We start from the raw sequence: 13,370 nt of genomic DNA on the forward strand, positions 1-13,370 counted from the left end.
TACAGCCATCTATGGCCATTTATATGCTGAAAATGTGGAACATCCCTTAATAATTAATTTGCTTGCCTTGCTTGCACTATGTCAATATAATGTCTGATACACTTATGTCACAGAGTTCTGTCTGTTCTTTTCCTTTCAACATAAACACTGACACTGTGTCTAAAATGAAATGAGGCAGTGGACACAAGACTGATTCTTCTGATGCAGTGACACTGATATTATTTAGAGGTGCAGCAAAGTGAGCACATTTTTCCACAGGAACCTCTGAACCCCTCACAGATAAAATTTCACATTCACTCTGCAGTTAACTATAAACATTTCCTTCCATGTTTGCTCAAATACATATGTTGAGGAGTAAAAATGTTATTTACTTCTAATTTATTAACCTTAAATAGTAAATGCAAGTCAATGTTCTTGTTTATCAGAAATTAAGAATTTAAGTGTGTTTTAGAGTAATTTTGTTTAAGAAATATGCAAATTAACTATATCAACAAAATTGGTTATCCAGTTGGAGAACCGAGCCCTCTTCTGAGAGATGGAATCCCTAAGCTGCATTTCAATAAATTGCTGTGATTTTAATTTAAACATTAGTTTTCTCATTAAAGTTGAGCAAGCTTGAATGCAGTAGCAAGCTCCATTTCACAAGTAGTCAATGCAGGTTCAAGTGGAACTTGTTTACAGTAAAAGCCTGAACACTGTTTTCCTAAATGTGGCACAAACAACTACTTTTGCAGCCATATGTGGTTGGGACAAGATATGACACTTTAATTGTTACTAATTGATGCTTTTTCTTGGTAGTGCCAACAACTAGGGCAACTAGTAAATGAGCAGGGCAGCGAAATTGTCTCTCGTGCCTTACAAGTGATTGCTTCAAGGCAGGGCTTGCAACACATTGGCTGGCACAACATGAGCAGCTGTACTCTTGGCCAGGCCAAAATGTGAAGTAGGTAACAAATGGAGGCAAGCCCCTAGCAAGGTAAACCTGCAAGCAACCTGATTTTCAGCAGTATCATGTAAGCCAAAGTGCTCCTTGCTTTTGATGGGATCTACTGTGGGCTCAGCTTATCTGAAAATCAGTTACTTCAGTTTTCCAAACACATGCACGTGCTCTGCCTTTGGGACCCTACCCTAGTGAATACAGCACTGAATTTACTGACAGGGTATCCTTCTGCAGTGGATGGGTAGGAGAGTACAGCAGCTGCATAGTAGTGATATTATAAAATACGCTGAAATTCAAAGCTGTACAGACTGGCAGTGTGTGTGTGGAAGGCTTGTTTCTCCAATTACACAGAAGCTGATCCAACTGGAAGCAAAGGGTAAAATTTTGCCCATGTGAGGTTTGTACTTTTTTCTAGGTGCCTCATAAAAAGGCAAACAGAGATATAGACAGGTGCCTTGCAGAACACCTGTGACTCACAGCAAAACCCGATGCAGTGGGAACATGCCAATTGAATTGCTTCCGGCACTGCACTTGAACAAGCTGCTTGCTCCTTTTGTCTTCTCGATGAGCTATGCAACGTAATGTAAGTGATAATAATTGGCTGCAGGCTTTATAATTAGGAATTATGAGGTAAATGTCTCTCCACCCAGAGAAAAGCTAAAAAACATTGTTATCAATATTGCATTCAAAGGCAAAAGGTCCTCTTTCATTATGAATTACATTTGTTGGTTTCTTACCAGTTTCCAGCTATAAAGTATTAATGTGACTCAAATGATGAACTAGTTCTGTAGGCTGTATGAATTTCTAGGAAAACACTGGATGCTCCTCATAGTTGAAAGAAACAAGTAGGGCCACATTTTTCAAAGCACTTCTTGCCAATATAAATATGCAGGGGAAGTGGCCAAATCCTTAGTACAGATTAGCAAACACTAATGTTTACACCACTGCTGAATCCCTCTGCTGGCCTAGCTTTTGCTCTCTGGTACTATTACATTTTGATGTAAGGGATCTTGGAGACAACCAACCATATTATCCATGGAAATTCACAGAATACAACTAGTGTTAAGTGCAAAAGTACCTGTACTTTTAGTGCTTTCCTCCTCCTTTCATATGAATTGAGAAAGTAAAAATGACAATTTGTCCTTGAAAGGGGACCTTGCAAGTTGTTGCTTGCCTACCAGTGAAACTTAGTTATCTTTAATATGTTAACAGTGTCTGTTCACAGTGAACAAAACTGTATTGCTATATAAACGTCCAATATTACTTTATCTCCCATCCTTACAAAATAAAGCAGTGGTTGCATGCACATATGGCAGCCCTAGCACTGCCTATGGTCTGTAACATTCCCTGCAGACAAGCTGTACATGTGCTGGAGAACTGCTTGTTTCCTTTTTCTGTCATAATCTGCTTACTGTCAAATTAAGAAATGAGTGAGCACACGTCTGGTACTGGTGGATTGCAAACAGACAATTCATCCTGCATACCTGAGGGAGTGTCAAGCCTGCAAGCAAAGCACACGTGATACAAACCCAACAGGCAACAAGGATGAGCCAGAGCTCTTTGCATTTAAAAGAGATTCCTCCTGACTTGGTGTGGGCTTGGCTCAAAACTAGGATATTATTCTGTGTAGAAGCAAAGAGAAATTAAGGAAGTGGATAAGGACAGGTATCTGCTGAGAAAGCCTATCCAGACACAAAATATGAAGTTGTTGACACTAGTACAGAATCACTACATAATTAAAAAAATGTATTGAAATTGTGTGGTTTGGTGGGTTTTTTAAATTGGTTTTATTTTTTAAATTGTTTTGAATGGTGGAAACTGCAATGATAGCTCTAGTAAAAAGCAGCACTCTGGAAGAAAGAGGCTAGATTCAGACCTTAAGCCAATGTTTGTTAGTGTCAGCATGAGCATACCATATTGTCAGTAAACATACAATGTGCATGTTAAAGAAGGGAAGGTATTGCTAGAACCTGCTGTGCCATGCAATCAGTTGCTACAAACTATGTATTTTAGTATTAATAGTGTACCAATAAGATAGGAGAAAGGAGAGTAAGCCACTGCTATTGTAAGCTTCCATTGCTGCAGGGAAGTGAGTGCCTTCTGATCTTGAAGAGGGCACGGACTGAGTACCAGAACTCCTCTGACCCTCACTTGGGTGTAACATGTGCCCAGTTGATTTTTTTTGCAAAAATGAGCAGGTTCAAAAATATCCACCATAAAAATTTCTCCCCAACCAAATTGTGGATCTTGAGTAATACAGGACTTATTTTGTCTGTACTCCCCTCCAGAAACACCAGGGTACAGCAGGATGGCCACCTGGTCCTCAGTTGATACTGACTGCAGGACAGTACAACAACCATCATATGAACATGATCACATATGATCTAACCTGGTTTCTCTAGCAATCCCCTCAGCCATACTTCCTGCATGCCCAGTACTGAATTGTCAGGGGGATGACCATGCACATGGGAAACCTTGTCTGCGTTGTCCTGGCCTTACCCTGACTATTTGTTTGTTTCAGATGTGGAGCCACAAAGAGCAGAAGCCATCTTCAATGACAGTAAGTGAGACTTTTTTAAACATCAGAAATCTCCAATTTTTAAAATTAGCATTAAGTGTCTCTGAGCACTTTTCCTGGCCCTTAAGAGCCTTTTCGCATCCTTCTGTCTAATGAATGTGACCTTTTACTCTCAGAAATTGGGACTATGTCATTTTCTTTAGCGTGCACGGGAAGGAAGGAGGTACCATAAGGGAATGTATAGAAGTTACGTCAGCCTGTGATTATAGTCAAAATATTCTGGAATTTAGAATAGCTAACAGCTCAAAATTATTCTTCATGGAAATATATGGAAATGTGACTGGTCTTCTCAACACATTGCTGTAGGGGTTAGATAGCTACTTTGTTTTAGAGATGTTTTTAAGTTTTCAGAGAAAGAAGTCAGCTTGCTTGGAGATAAAATAGTCATAAAAGGTATCTTTGCTTATAAGTTATGTTTCTTTTACCTCTGAGAAAGCTTGATCAGTTCCTTAGAAATAAGCTGTCAGACAATGGAAGATTAAATTACATCACTTTTTTGGACTGATTTAGGTGCTGATGTTCTGGGGCACTGATGGAACGATGAGGTTTTTTCCTTGTTTTGAACATGGACTGCTCAGGTGGTTGATAAGATTGTGCAGATTTAGGACCAGTTACTGAGGATTACAAGGAGCTTTCAGGAGGGAAAAATGTTAGTTCAGACAGTCTTATCAACTATGCTATATTCTGAAGTTTGTCTTTCACATAAAACTTTTAGACAAGTACATTCAGATTTCACTGATTTCCTTCATTATGGTTTTAAATCTCAGAATAGGGCAGACTCTACACTGAGCTGATGAGCTTCACGATATTGTGTGACTTTTCTTTCTTCTTCCAAATTCATGAACAGCTTTCAATCTGTTGTGGTATTCCTGTTGCTTTTGACTATAAAGTACTGTTAACATAATGTTGTGCAGATCCTAGGAGGAAAGGGATGAAGTTACACTCTGTGTAGCTCCAGTGTTTCACTTCTGAGGACTTCAAGGGCCCTGAGGCTGGCAGCTCTTCAGTGATATATTACTGAGTTCTGCTTTGCCCCCCTCCCAGGTCACTGTCTGGGAGTTGAGCCATGCAGCAATGGTTTGGATTGTGTGGTCACTATGCAAATAATTCTCATCTATGTCTCTTTTTCAATGAATTGGGATAGTCCTGTGTATCAACATACCTAATGTCTAGCTGAAATTGGGACCTGGATGAAAACTAGTGGGTCTTGGTCCAGGTAGGATGGATTTGATGCTATTTGGATGGGAGAAGATGGCTGAAGCAGGTCTGTTCATTGAGGAAGTTTCTAAAGCTGTGCAGGAGCTTCAGCTGCTCCTGAATATCCTGAGTTTAATGGCTGAAACAATGGATATTTTCTCTCTGAGTTTGGATGAAAATACTTCTTTTGTGTCATGGATGCATACCACACGGGAAGTATCCATGCCTTTGTCATCTCTCTTGGAGATGACATCTTTGTAATCTTTGTCATCTCTGGTTGGAGTAGTGTGATGCTCTTTGCTTGAAAGTGCCTCTCCAGGTCCACTTGCAGACTGCAGTGATCAGTTGCCTGTTTCCAGGTGACATCTTGCTGATGTAATCTGCATGCATGCATGGTAAAAACCCATGACTTGGATCATTCCCATTTTAGGTTTTGCCTTTTTCATATTTTATACTAATGACAAATTACTGAGACATGAAAGTTGGCAACCCCTGTATTTGGGAATTGTCTTGGGTGTGAAGGTTTTGATTCCTGAAGGTGAAGGTTTTGATTCCTGAATAAGGTTGCTCACACAGCTAAGCCTGAATGTTTGACCATCATGACTTTCCATGATAGTCAGTTGTTCACTCAGGCTTCCAACTCATGGGTTGTACATGAGGAGCTCTGATTTGGGGGGGCTGGTGGAAGATATGTTTTCCTGTTGATGTTAAAACATTTTTAGAAAACATAGGTGGTGTGTAATTTTACATATGTTTTCCACAGCAATTTTCAGGAATATTAACTAAACAGAAGAATAGCTAATACTCTTTCTCCTTTTTCACAGTCTGTGGGTTAAGGCAGAATAGATCAGTCAAGTCAATGGCAAAATCCTCATCATTGCGAATTGTTGGTGGATTGTCTTCTGCAGAGACTGGGGATTGGCCATGGCAGGCCAGTTTGCAGTACAACAACATCCATCGCTGTGGTGCAACACTCATCAGCAACACATGGCTTGTATCTGCAGCTCACTGCTTCAGAGAGTAAGTTTCCATCTTAGAATCTGCAGCAGAATGTGCCCCTTGTGTATCAAGTTGTGTAGCTTTCCAGATTTGCACCACACCCCTAACTCTTTCCCAGAGAAACAATTTTGGAGGAGAAAAGTCAGGGTTAAGTAGGTCCATCAGCTGGATGTTTCAATGAGAAATGAAAGACTGACCCTTGGGAGCAGAACTGGCAACTGTATGAGTGGAAATCAGTAGTCATTTGGAATACTGACCAAAGAAGAGCAGAAAAGGTAATGTGACTGAAATGGTGGAGAATTTTTTTCCCATTACACTTCACGTTTCTTAAAGGTATTTCTTTGTGTTGCAATGAGGCTGTTGCCACTGCAGGCTGCTACCAGCAGTTACCATCCCATGTTCCCACCCCTCTGCTCAGCCATGCACTCCCAGCATTTTTTGTTTCAAGCATAGAAACTGTGAAGCAGGGCATTTTAAGATGGAACAGCAGATTGAACAGATTATCAATATGCAAAAAGAGTAACAGAGATGAATACTTTACAGCAGAAGAGCTTTTTGATTTTATGAAACCCTGTGGCCACATATTGGTTTGATCAGGGACAAGGAGCAGGGGAGGAGTACAAGACCACGGCTGAGGAGGGAATAAAGCAGTGCCCTCATCTAGCAGCAGCCCACAGTTCTGCTATGGAAAGTAATGGATGCCACAACAATCCAGTAGGGAGCTTGCTTCAAGCAGTTTTACAATAAAGACACTCAGCAAATTTAAATTCCCAAACATATATTTACAGTAAAATACTTAGAGCACTCTTACCTTTTTCAGCATGACTCACCCTCAGAAGTGGACTGCTACTTTCGGAGCTCTTTTGAAGCCACCAAGCTTGAAGCGATCAGTCAAGACCATTATTATTCATGAGAAGTACCTCTACCCAGAACATGACTATGACATTGCACTTGTGCAGCTCTCCGAACGAGTTGAGTTCACGAGCAGCATACACCGTGTCTGTCTGCCAGAGCCGTCTCAGACTTTTCCCTACAATACTTATGCAGTCATCACAGGCTGGGGAGCACTTACCAATGATGGTGAGTCCTGAGTCTGCCATATGACCTCTATGGTCCATGAACCGTGGCTCTGATCTGCTACTGACCTGTATCACTCCTGTAGCCATATATTATATGGCAGCAAACCTAACGTTTGCAATAGGTTTGTTTAGTTGTAAGCATCAGTTTCTTGTTCCAAAATTAGAGTGGATACAGACAACGCTACATTTCAGGAGCAGAAAACAGGAAGAAGACTCTTCTGTTTTATCAGCCTTTCCATTTCATGTTGTAAATTCTTAAGACAGGTAGTCCAGCCATGCATGTGTTTATATAGCACCTAAAAAACTATTTTCCCAGCACTAGTCAGAAGCTACAGATAACTGTGAACTTTCAGGTGAGTGTACAGAGCGAGCTGGGAATTGCTCAGGCTCATACTCTTACCAGGACTCACTAAGAGCAGACTTAGCAATGGGATCAAGATGTCTTCATTTTGTACAATCTGCCCAAGTGGCCCAAATTTGTGTTCCGTGGAACATGGAATTTGTGTTATATGGAACACGTATAAAATATATGGCTTTACACTTAAGGCACTGTGTACCATGCAATCACGACTTCAGTCTTAGTGGTACAGTTCCCAAGTGAGTCTATGATTCTATGTGTATTCTCCCTAAGGGCCTATCCTAGATAGATCAACAAGCAAAACCTCCACATTAAACCAAGTCAAGCTAGACCTCCATAAGAGGACATAAGAGGACTCTTCCTACATATTACCTACTGCAAAGCAGTTATGTTGATGAATACCCATATTGTATTTTCTCTCAGGTCCGGCCCCAAATGCTCTTCAGGAGGCAACAGTGAAACTTATTGACTCAGACACTTGCAACAGAGAAGAAGTGTACGATGGGGACATAACACCCAGGATGTTGTGTGCAGGATACTTGGAAGGAGGAGTAGATGCTTGTCAGGTAATTCAGCTGAAAATTAGAAAGAAAAACTATTTTCATGCTGACTGCAGTATCTGGCTGACCAAATCTTAATGAACAGTGTATTAGTCCTTTTAATAGGCTTCATTCAAAAAGGAATTAAGCTGTATAGTGAAACAGCATTTGGTACACATCATTTAGCATTAAATGCTGTTATACTAATTATGAGCTAAAAATTAAATGTCTTAAATAGCTAACACCAGACATCTGTACAGATGAGTAGGAAGAAGGCTAAGAATGTTAAGTTACCAGCAAAAATGAACTGTAACTCACTAAAATTAACTTCTGGATTGGATCTTATTGTAACAGATCTGTTACAATGTGACCTTTGGTCACAGACTTGGCTCAGTGAAAGGAAAATTATCTGAAAGAAAGATAACTATAAGGAAGGTAGGTGTAAAAGAATGGGAAGCAAACATGGGTCCTGCAGGTTTGCAAATGCTGCAAGGAAATGCTTATGTTCAAAGAAAAATATTTCCATAGTGATACCTTTTCAAAACGTAATTTCTATTTATGCTATTTTCAAAGATTATACTCTTAAGTGCTGGTTCAATACAGACCCTTTCCTGAATCCTAGTCCTACAGGTTTTTGCCCAAAGACAAACTCCCTGCAGAATAAGCTTGGGAAGATCCTTCCTCTGTTCCTGGCTCAGCACTGAAGACACCTAAGCAGAAGGGTGCAACTGTTGTTTAGTTCAGTGAACTACTTTGGTGAAAGTTGGGGAATTTGGTCTGTTGCGTGAGGATTGCCTGTCAGTCTGTAAGGTTTCTATTTTAACTATTATTACCACATCGTGCTATTAATGGTACCTGAATTCAGGCTTGGAAAGTTGATAACATCTTAAGGAGATATTATCTAACTAGAAGACCAAGTTCTTGATGAAAGCTCCAAGAAAAATGGAGCTTTAAGCTCCTTTTTGAAATGTTATTGCTGCAAGTGACTAAAATTTTTTATTTTAATAGCAATTCCTGTTAAAAAAAAGGTTCCTGCTGGTTTAGATTGCTGTTTATACCTGTATTTCCCCACTCTGTATGAGGAAAAAGACAAGGCAGGTGGGAAACAGTGATTCACAAAACAAAGAACAAGCTTTTTGTTGTTTTTTCGGGGTTTTTTTGTTTTGTTTTGTTTTGTTTTGTTTTGTTTTGTTTTGTTTTGTTTTTTACTGTAACATTATGGAAACAGAGGTCAGGATGTCCCCTGGCAAACAGGAAAATGCCACAGACTTCTGACTCAGGTTTCAGAAACAGCCTGGATTCTGCACAAATGGCAGCTCTTGAAATACTGCTTGTTTACCTCTCTTATTGGATAGACCCTCCTGTCTATGGAGAGAATTGTATTTTCTGATCAATTAAATATTTTTCCCCCCTCCTCTTTTTCTAGGGGGACTCTGGGGGACCACTGGTTACTCCAGACTCTAGACTGATGTGGTACCTCGTGGGAATAGTGAGCTGGGGAGATGAATGTGCCAAACCAAATAAACCTGGAGTTTACACACGAGTGACTTATTTCCGTGACTGGATTACCACAAAAACGGGCATCTAATTCCAAAGTAAAAAATGGATTTAACTGCAAAGACTACATGTAACCCATATTTGTCTGCAATTCTGAAAGGTTATTTTTTTAGTATATATTCCTATGTAATTTTAGTTGAAGCAACCCTAGCCCACAGCAAGCACTATCTGTGCTGTCAGAGATCCTAACCCCTTATGAATTCATGCAAAATGTATGAAATTGTCTGCCTCATCTTTGAGCCGTGAAACTTTCTCCCTTACCAGAAATTATGAACTGATGTCATTAAAATTACATTTAAAAGCTACCAATTTACCTGCTTTATAAATGCAAACATTTTCCAGGGGAAAAAAAAACAAAAACAACCTTTTTCTTCAGCCATGGGCAAGGTCTGCAGCTGAATCTTTCTCCTCCAGTCAAGCAAATGCTGTCACAGCTGTGTTTCTAGCAAAGTGGGCCCTTGATGATTATTCCTATTAGAGACTGTCATCTGCACTGACTCCAGCTGAGAACCTGGATGCTCACCTTGCTCTGTGGCCTTGGGAACTAACAGTGGATCAGCAAGACTTAGGGTAGGTCCTAGCTAAGGAAAAGCAGGATTTCTGTGCTTGCAGTAAATTGGAAGGGGAAAGAGAAAAGCTTGATGTTCTTATTGCAAAGCACATTTGAAACAGGAATATTTTTGTGGATTCTGTGAAGTTCAAGTTGCTTGAAGTTGCTATTGTGGAAGTGTTTTATCACAACATTATGCTGCTACCTCTGAACCTGTTGTCTTCTAGACCTACTCTGTTCCACACACAGTATGCTTAAGATGCAGAAACACAAGCTCTACCAAAACTGTGTTTTGTAAAATGTGTGTCCCCATGAACAATCTCCCCAGAAAGAAACACAGCATTTAAATTTTTTTCTAAGGGAAAAATAAATATTCGCCACAAATGAACTTGTAACTATCTTTTTTGTTCAAGAAACAGCATGCTTTTCCAAGGGCATGCCAGCCAGTGGAAACCACCTCACTGCAAGAAAGTAATTACTGATACTTCAGTGATGGATTCATCTCTGCCATGAATGAATATGATCCTGAATATAAATATGTCTTACAAGGATAAAAAGTAATTTCATCTTAAAGAACAGTCCCGATAAGAACTTCAGAGTAAATACAATCCTTACACTTTAATTAAGCCATTTTCCTACCTCTGTGCACAACCTCTCATGGATTGCTGGTGGAACAGGGTCCTCTAGAGCCAAGGCCTTCAATATGGGGATCCAGTGTCACTTGACTACTGTCACCTGTCATCTTCAAATGGCCATTGGACTGCTTAGGCTGTGAATGCAGGACTCGCAGGAGTCTGTACGAGACATGAATGAAACTGCAAGTCCCACAGCTGCACCTACTACAGCTGAAAATTTTGCTGAAGCATCCTGCCTCCCCCACTGTGCAGGACTGGATCACTCCTCAGCCTTCCTATTGTGCAAGCTCTCCAATAATCAGCATCCCTGGGAATGTTTGGCATTTCTTGAAAACTCACACCCTGAATTAAAAGCCTACATATGGATGGGAAAACCCATGTTTAAGCCTCGGTGGTGTAGGAGGGGGCTGTCTTGTTACTGGTCTACATCCAGTCATTCTGTATATCTTTTGAATTTTGTTAAAAGACAAGTTGCCTTATCTCAGAAAGAAATCTACTGAAGATTTTAGATTAGTTTTGGTTTTGAAATGGTAGTATGTTTATTCTGATTTTCCATGTAATTGTAAAAATAAAAGGATCTTGGGACAGTTAGGAGGATAGTTAGATGCAGCAAATCCACTTCCTTAATTTATTGATAAAGTTTGTTATTTATGCACTTTTGAGTTGCTGCTATTTTTCAATTAAGAATTTACTCTAGGCCGGGTTCACTTACAAAACAGAAACTTCATGGAGCTTTGAATTAGATAATCTGAAAACACTGTTTTCTTCCAGTGCTCAAGTCCCCTTTTTTCAAAGGCATCCTTTGGGGAAAATAAAATCACATCTAGTTTTTTTGTGCCTCTTCCGATTTTGAAGGTGAAAATCATGAGGAGTGTCCTTTACAATCAGCTGATGAATTGTGATTGAGAATAAAGAGAAGCTCACGTTCATAGATAGCTAAGGCTTTGTTTTGCACTTAAATCTATCCTTTTGCATAGCAAATAGAGGGGCAACAATAAGGAGGTAAGGCCCAGATAGAGCCCCTAGAACCTGGTTCCTACCTCACACTGCAATGTACATGCAATACCTTTAAAATGAGAAAGGCAGCCTTTATTTCAGATTTTCTTGTGAGTGGCTAAATAGCCAAGAGGTGTGCGGGAGAATGTCTACCTTACTCAGGGAGTCCTGAGCCAGCCAGATGCACTTTCCACAAACTTTTTAGCAAACTGTCTGGCCTGGGTTAATATTCCATGTCAGTGTTTTATTTATGATGACTCTGTTTGTTTTCTGCCTTAGAAAAAAAAACAATGAGAATACTGTGTGATTAAAGAAAAGGTTTTTAAAAGGCTTTTATTATTGTTGATGTTAAGATTTAGCAAGGGTTTAAAGAAAATAAAGGCAATATGTTTCATAACATTAAATCTATTTAAAAACAACTGATTCTTTTATGTCTTTTTTTTTGCATAATAATCATCAAGCTAAAATTTGAATATGACACAAAATAGACTCATCTTCCTTATTTTGTATAAAGCTATTCTAAAACTACAGTTTTCTGTCCATTCCCTGTCCTAGGAATTGTTTTGTTACTAACAGTGGTTGAATTTTACAGATGTTTCAGCAAATGCAAAGTGGGACATTTGCTATTCTAAAATACTCAGAGGTGAATTTCAGTTAAGACAGTGCTATGCAAATTTGAGAATGGATCTGAAGCTTCATTCAAGATTTCACCACCTTGCTTCTGGCTTTGGAAAAAAACCTGTGTGTGACGGTGCATCCCTGCAAACTGGCTATGGGGAGCTCTATGCAGCTGCTACCAATTCTCCTGAGATTTCCCAGGTAGATTTAAAGCATCAAGAAATGTGTTCCATGAGTAGTCTGGGGCTTGCCCAATGCTAATTTTCAGCTTGGAGCTGAAGTAGGAAAGAACGAAGAGGCTGATTGCACAAGGCCTAATCATGTGAGGAGGTCTGGTTGAATGACATCAATCCGTCATCAGGATTCCTTATGTAAGTAAAGCTTGTAGAAAATCCCATTCTGTATCTGCTATTCCTGTTAACAAATTAGATGAGCTGAGAGCCAAAAGTCATTATTTAACCCAATGAATGTTATTCTGGCAACTTGCACCCTGTGCTGGAGATTCACGGGCATGGAAAAGCTGGCTCTTGCTTTTGGAAATGCATTCATGCACATCTCAGTGTGAAATCAGCGTAGGTAATTGGTGCCTTTATTTATCTGGATTTATCAACATTATTAACAGGGTTTCTAGGAAGGTGTCACTTGCTAGAGCAGCTTTAAGTGGCATGATCCTTTTGCCCACCCTGCTGGGAAGCTGGAGTCCTTTTAAAAACACCATCAAAACACTCCTACACTGCATGTGTTGCCAAAAGGAGGAGACAAAGCCTTGCCAGTCAGCACCTTGCTCTTGCAAGAGCTGAGGGCAAGCCATAGCCTATGGCAGGATGTTTGGAAGCCACTGAAGGATGTTGATGTAGATTTATGGTAACTTCTGCACTGGCCAGTGTGCTAAACTGAACTGTGTTTGCCTCAGTGTTTTTAAATAACACATTTTCAGGGGGAAAAAAATACAAGAGTTTTGTCTGCTAATTTGCTTTTGAACTAAATCAATCAGGGAAACAAATGTACCTCCCCAAATCCCCGCTTGGGAGTCCCCATTAAGAATGTGAAATCATGCCTGAAAACCAGGAAATCAAAAGACTGAAAAAAACCCCAAGACCCAAGTGGCTTGGATTTCCCCAACAGATGGAAAGGAGATTTACAGCTATTTCGGCTTCAGCTCCTTATGAAAATACTGTCTCTAAAGATGTATTCAATACCTGGATGCAGAACGAATCTACAGTGAAGCACGTAAGATGAATTTACAAAGATTTGGGACATAAATAGGCTCAAGCCCAGAGCTGGTGATGTTCTCCTGGCCACAGCCTCATCCCACTCATTGCTT

At 39.9% G+C, this 13,370-nt stretch overlaps 1 protein-coding gene across 1 annotated transcript in view; it reads left to right on the forward strand.

Annotated features, from left to right (window-relative positions):
* LOC146438122 (transmembrane protease serine 11E-like) overlaps positions 1 to 11,847 on the forward strand; it is a 42,962-nt gene extending 31,115 nt beyond the window's left edge. The window contains exons 6-10 of the mRNA XM_085058443.1: positions 3,462 to 3,500; positions 5,540 to 5,735; positions 6,535 to 6,794; positions 7,575 to 7,717; positions 9,117 to 11,847. Coding sequence (XP_084914569.1) covers positions 3,462 to 3,500; positions 5,540 to 5,735; positions 6,535 to 6,794; positions 7,575 to 7,717; positions 9,117 to 9,278 — 800 coding nt within the window. The 3' untranslated portion in view covers positions 9,279 to 11,847. The remainder of the gene's footprint in view (positions 1 to 3,461; positions 3,501 to 5,539; positions 5,736 to 6,534; positions 6,795 to 7,574; positions 7,718 to 9,116) is intronic.
* The last annotated feature ends 1,523 nt before the right edge of the window (positions 11,848 to 13,370 follow it).

Source organism: Lichenostomus cassidix, chromosome 4 (genome assembly GCF_008360975.1).
Source record: "Lichenostomus cassidix isolate B80296 chromosome 4, HeHo_3.0, whole genome shotgun sequence".
Lineage (NCBI taxonomy): Eukaryota > Metazoa > Chordata > Aves > Passeriformes > Meliphagidae > Lichenostomus > Lichenostomus cassidix.